We start from the raw sequence: 6,274 nt of genomic DNA, 5'->3' as shown, positions 1-6,274 counted from the left end.
GTCCTGAGAGGGTGAGGGCGAACGCTCAGGAGGGGCTGGGAGCAAAGGCTGACGGTCCTCCAATCTATTTCTTCAAAGCATGAAGTAGAAAGTGGAGTCGAGCGAGTCTGTGGGAGACAAGGCCATTTAAAGGGTGACTGTTAAACTCAGAATTATTGCAAATTTCTTTAAAAAAAAAAAAAAAAAAGACTCCAAAATGTTCAAGACTGAATTTATTTTTCTCTAGAAGGTAACCCTGGGCTTTTTCACTTTTCATACTTGTGGAGTCTGAAACAGAGAAGAAAGTCCATTATAAACAGCTAAAGGAAAAGAACAGATCGCTCACAAAAGAAAAATAAAGAAATATTGGGGCTAGGGGCATAGAACACAGTATGAGTGAGGCCTGGGTTTGATCCCCAGTCCAAAATTTCATTTCATTTCATTAGTAATCAAAGATGTTCAAAGACAGCTGGGCGTGGTGGTGCGCACTTGCAATCACAGCAGCTTGGGAGGCTGAGACAGGAGGATCACAAGTTCAAAGGCAGCCTCAGCAACTGCAAGGTGCTAAGCAACTCAGTGAGAACCTGTCTCTTAAATAAAATACAAAATATGGCTAGGGATGTGGCTCAGTGGCCAAGTGCCCCTGAGGTCAATCCCCAGACCCCCCCCAGACCCCCCCATCCCCCTCAAAAGAAAAGATATTTAAAGACACCAGTATGTTTGTTTTTTTCCATTTTTAGACATCTCTTTGTTGGCAAGAATGTGGTCAAACTGGCACTGTGCATTGCTAGTGGCATTACAAATAAGCAAGTCATAGAACATACCTACCTGTGACTCAGGAGCTCTTCTGCTTCTGGGAACCTATCCTGAAAAAACAATACAAAATACAGAAAGGGCTAAACACAACAGGCACTCTCCTACATTTATAAAAACAAAAAATTGAAAACAACTTAGGTGTCCAAAAATTTGAAAATTGTCCCCATTAATGGGTCACCTAAACATGCTCATGATTTAAAAAAAAAAAAAAAAGTCACACAACTGTTATGTGCCCTGTGCTAATTTCTTAATTCAGTAGCATAAGGGAAAAAATTGGAAGTATTTTAGTAGATTTCCAGCAGACATTTTACTAAGGTGGTGAAATCATGTGTCTTCTCAGTTTCCTGAAATCTCAAAGGAAGAATAAACCCACGACTGAAAAAAAACAAAAGCTTGACTCATCTCTAGGCAACTCAGACATTAGAACCCATTAAGTATATAATTGAATTTTTTTAAAAAAGTATATAATTGTGTATGATAAAATGTTATTGCCAAAAGCTATAATTTAGTTTTAAAGTTGAATGTATTTTCTGGTCTGCTCTCCTTTCCACTTCAAGGTTGAGGGGGTTTCTTTTTTTAGAATAAAAATGGTTAAAAATAATTTGATACTATGGCCCACACCCCTCAAACACACTTCATTGACTGGCTAGATGTTGAGCAAGTTATTTTTGTTCTTTAGTTTCCTCAGATGCAAAGTGGAGAGAACTGTTTGTACCACACAAAGTAGTTACAAAATTTCAATAGGTTACTATGTAGAAAGGGCCAGGAACAGTGTCTGGCACAAAATAAGTATGAAGAGCTGTTTTTCTGATTTTTTAAAATCTTTTTTGTTTCAGTTGTAGATGGACACAATACTTTTTTATTTATTTATTTTTATGTGATGGTGAGGATGGAACCCAGCGCCTCACAGGTACAAGGCAAGTGCTCTACCACTGAGCTACAACCCCAGCCCTATTTTTCTGTTCTTGATTCAGTCTTTAAGATTTTTTTCTGTTAGATTTAGCTTTAGAAGCCTTTTTAAAAATTAACTTTTTACATATACAGAATGTAAATTAAATCTAAGAAACAAATTCATGTATTGTTATGTTTACCTAAAGAGTTAAAAGAGTAATTGAATTCTATCAGCCTGGGGTCTAGTGTATTTTAGATAAATTGTTTGAGTTTGTTTTTAAGAGTTAGCTGGAAAATTCCAGAAATCTAATATTTAAGAACCCAAATAGGAAAACTTGCTTATCAATGTTGTCTTTGATGTCACAGTTCATCAAAAAAAAAAAAAATGATAGCTGGACCTCATCTAAGTCAAAGCGGGTAGTCTGAGGAATAGAAACTCAGCCTGTTGATTAACATCTTTCAGAACAGGGGTGCCCTGCCAGTGTGAGCTGTGCGGCTGGATAATCTGAGGTACTGTCCAATCACTTTTCATTCATCCAATGAGCCAATGCTTTGTAGGAGGAGGTGGGACAAACAGAAGTCCTTGCTTACTTAGTTTTAGGGTTCAGTCCCCAGGCTCACAATAGTTTGAAAAGCAACTTTCATTTGAAAGAGAATATATAGATTCTGGTGGGCCAGAGCTTAGATGGCTATTCATCAGGTAGCCGTAGAACAGGAAGAAGGCAAGATATGATGTGGGAAAACCTTCCTACAACCAAACATGGAGGCAGAAGTTGAAATGGCAGGAAGTAGTTGTTGAGAGGGGATGGAAGCAGTGTGAAGCAGCTCCCTGATCCCCGAGGACGACCCTGTACTATGCCGTCTTGGGCCTTGACCCAAGATGGGGAAGAGTTCCATAAGACAATAGAACCCAAGAAACAGACAGTAAAGTCTGAGGGAAACAGGGATTCGCCTCTACTCCCCAAAGGGAGCCTCTCAGAAGAGGTAAGTGCCACAGAGCTGAGTGGCATCTCCAGGTACATGGATCCCAAGGCAGCCTTATAATCCCAACTGGAAGTGGGGAAGCCATGGAAACCAGAAGTCCTGGGTTCTGAATGGAACAGTCCCAACAAGTCTGGCTCAGAGAGAAGACACCATGAGGTCACAGAATTTACAGGGGATGTCAGCTCAGCACCACCCAAGACCAGCGAAGCCCAAGGACAAGCAGAGTCCCTGCCAGCCTCCACGGTGCTCACTCCACACTGTACTTAGAGACAGAGGTGGGAGAGATGGCCTAAGAAGCAAAAAGCCCCAGATGGGGGCTGGGTATGTGGCTCAAGCAGTAGCGCGCTCGCCTGGCATGCGTGCGGCCAGGGTTCGATCCTCAGCACCACATACAAGTGAAGATGTTGTGTCCACTGAAAACTAAAAAAATAAATGTTAAAAAATTCTCTCTCTCTCTCTCTCTCTCTCTCTCTCTTTATAAAAAAAAAAGCCCCAGAGGGATTCTGAACATTGAATGAACATAAATATTGAACATTCAATACTTATTCAAAAAAGATGGACCTTAACGGGGCAAGATATGGAATTTCCCCATAATCTGCATTATAAGGACTGAGACCTCAGGAACAAGTAGAATACAGCGTGGGAGGTAATGTTACGTTTCCTCACATCTAGGTCATGTCTATATCTGGCAACCTGCTTCAGTTGTCCATCTGGACCTAGAGACCAGAACACAGCAATGTAGTCCCAGCCTGGTCTTCTCATATCCAGGAAGACAGCTGTGTAACTCTTCCAGCAAATGAAGCTCCTATCATGAATGGAGTGTTGGCCACCAAACCCAATGCAGTCTCAGTCTCTTCACTGGGGGTCCTGTTCCTCAACACAGAATACATGGGACTGTCTCTGGTTCCTCATCTCAGACCACCCCAAGGAGGCAGGTGCCTCAAACACATCTTTCACACACCAGAGTAGCTGGAAGAACATATATAGTGAGGGAATTTCCAAAGAGGAAGAGTGATCTAAAGGGAACAAGAAGGGTCCCTAAAATAATGGAGTAGTATTTATAATCCCTTTACCCTCTCCATTAGGAGATCTACCATTAACACTGTGTTCTTGGAATTCCACTTTATGCCTTATCTGTCTGGATAACACAGGAATAAGGAAAGGACATCAAAGGTGGTAGGACACACCGATCTTCCTCAGAGGCTAGGGCTAACTTGTGTTGTCCTAGAATTTGGTGATTCTCTACTAACCCAAACAGCCATCTGTCTCAAGGAAAATGAGCAGCATATCCAAAAAGTCTGACCTCTCCTCTGAGACACCCTTCCATTCAATTCTGCCATTCTTTATGTTCACCTGGGGCCAATGAGATGGGCATATTACAAGGCTCTTTATAAAATCTCGTAAATACTCCTTCTGGAAGTCTAATGGAATAGACAAAGACTGAAATTAATTTCACCACAAGGCCCATTATATGTAGAAAAGGATGGAATTATTGGCTCTCTCGAATAATGGTACACTTTCTGACAGGATTAGGTGACATACCAGATAGAGTTCTTGTCATAAAAAACACCAAATTTCACACACATACACTCGAAGCATGTAAACCTGCATTCATGATCAATTCAGTCTTCTTTACCCAGAGAAAAATTAAAAGGAATCTCCCTTTCTTATTTTCACAAAGAAATAGAAATTTTGTCTTCCCTCTAACATTTTATCTTGATGAGATTTAGCCTTTAGGGTCTCCTCTTGGGCATCTGGTTGTATTATTCCTCAGTAGCTGCAACCTGGGAATCCTCCACTGGATGTATCATCATTGCCAACACAGATCCATCCTGCCCCGCCTGCCCCAGATGGCTCACCTTTCCAGAGTCCCAGACAACCTACAGCATATGTAGGATCAAAGCATCAGCTCCTAGACCCACAAACTTTAGAAAACACAGAAAATCCCAGAGCTGAATGCACTCACTGGAGCAGCCTACCCTAAGCCCCATGCCTTTAGTCCAGAGCAGCACTGTCAATCACCTGAACAGGCAAGATGCTAGTACCGTGCAAAGAGGAGTGGTGGGGACTCTGGCAAACCAGAGAGCACCTGCCCCGTCCAAAGGGAGATTCAGCATTCCAAAATATCCTGCTGGGCTACACTCATCAGAACATGCCCCATCAGTCACCAGTGAACACCCAGGCAGGCAATGTGCTTCCTATGCAAAAACCTAGACACGCTGTGCTCTGTGATAGACTTCTTACTACTGCATGCCTCCGCCTGGGGAAAGGCAAGGTGCAAGATAGAAGAAGCTTCCAGGCTTTCCAAAAGTGTTTATCTGTTCCCCTCATTTCAGAGGTTAAAAATGTTATTGGAAGAATAGTCTCCAAGGAGTAATTTCACAGATGACCACAACCTGGAGAGGGGGCAGTGGGAATCTACCACCCATGCAGCTTCCTTCTCTCAGACTCTCTTTCAAGGAACTTTCTCACAGCATGCCAAAATTCAGAAATCTATGTTGGCAGCAGTTCTAGGCCCCTGGGACAGCCATTTGTGTTCAGCCACATGTCCCTTTCCAAAGCCCCTTAAACCCTGGCATTCTTGGCATCTCACTCCAAAACTGAAGGTGTTTTGTTTTTCTTTTTTTTCAAAGATGTAATCTCTACAGTATCACAGGCAATGCTGAATACAATTCAGAGCTGTATACATTATCAAATGCCCAAGCCACCATCACAAGTGACAAGTAGAAGGAATAAACATGGCAATACAACCAACACTTTGCTACCGAGCAATGCCCAACCTCAAGATGGCAAATACCCACACCTGGAAACTTCATTTTTAAACAATCCTCTTCCAGACCTTGAAACCAATCCTTATCCCTACCAAGCCCCACTGTGGAACCCCTCATGGCTCCCAACCTCTCCGCCTACATGGATACTTGCTGCTTCAGTTCCCAGGCAAACCTGCTCTGGCCCCAGAAGTTAATCTCCGTCCCTGCCATCAGCAGATTCTTATGTACTTCATTCAGGATTCTGCCTCCCAGGAATGTTGTTGACCTTGCATAGCCCGTTCTGACCCTGTCTCCAAATCCCCTACAATGCCCATCCCTGCCAGCACCAGGAATTCCACTCCTGACCCCAAGGGCAGGAAGAAGGGTGCCTTTCCTGCACACTGAAGCTAGAAAGGGCCTTCCTCCTAAATCCTAACCCCTCTACATATAAGTGATTCAGTTCAATGAGCTACATCAGCTGTCACTAAGTCTCTAGTCAGGGTATCTGGCCAGGATTCTGAAACCCTGTGTAGTCACCCCTTTGGGTAACATGGGCTGAACCCTTACAAGGATTCTTTTGTCAAATAAAGGCTAGCCTGAGCATAGCATCCTTGACCTCATCCTAGTTTCTGATTGTAAAGTACAAGTTTATATAAAGTCAGTAGATAATTGTTCAACTCACATGCAAATAACAATCTCAGAGTTACATGTGTTAAAAGGGAAAATAATGTAGAAAAATGCTCACCTCAAAGGAAACATAATTTCCCCCTTTTTCTGTCTGAACAATTCAGTCCTAATGCCAATAGTTGAGACAGGGTTAGGTAGGAAAAGCCATGATGACCCCAAGCAAGTAT

At 42.6% G+C, this 6,274-nt stretch overlaps 1 protein-coding gene across 1 annotated transcript in view; it reads right to left on the bottom strand.

Moving 5' to 3' along the window:
* Nucleotides 1-717: 717 nt before the first annotated feature.
* The window catches only part of Figla (folliculogenesis specific bHLH transcription factor), a 14,229-nt gene continuing 8,672 nt past the window's right edge, over nt 718-6,274 (bottom strand). Inside the window, 1 exon segment of the mRNA XM_046432173.1 lies at nt 718-845. Within this exon segment, the coding sequence (XP_046288129.1) occupies nt 804-845 (42 nt within the window). The 3' untranslated portion in view covers nt 718-803.

Source organism: Marmota monax, unplaced genomic scaffold (assembly GCF_021218885.2).
Source record: "Marmota monax isolate L192 unplaced genomic scaffold, Marmota_monax_Labrador192_F-V1.1 WCK01_AAM20220418_F8-fsc00106, whole genome shotgun sequence".
Classification (NCBI taxonomy): domain Eukaryota; kingdom Metazoa; phylum Chordata; class Mammalia; order Rodentia; family Sciuridae; genus Marmota; species Marmota monax.
Note: the sequence above shows the minus strand (reverse complement) of the source record. Positions and strands in the feature narration are given on the sequence as shown.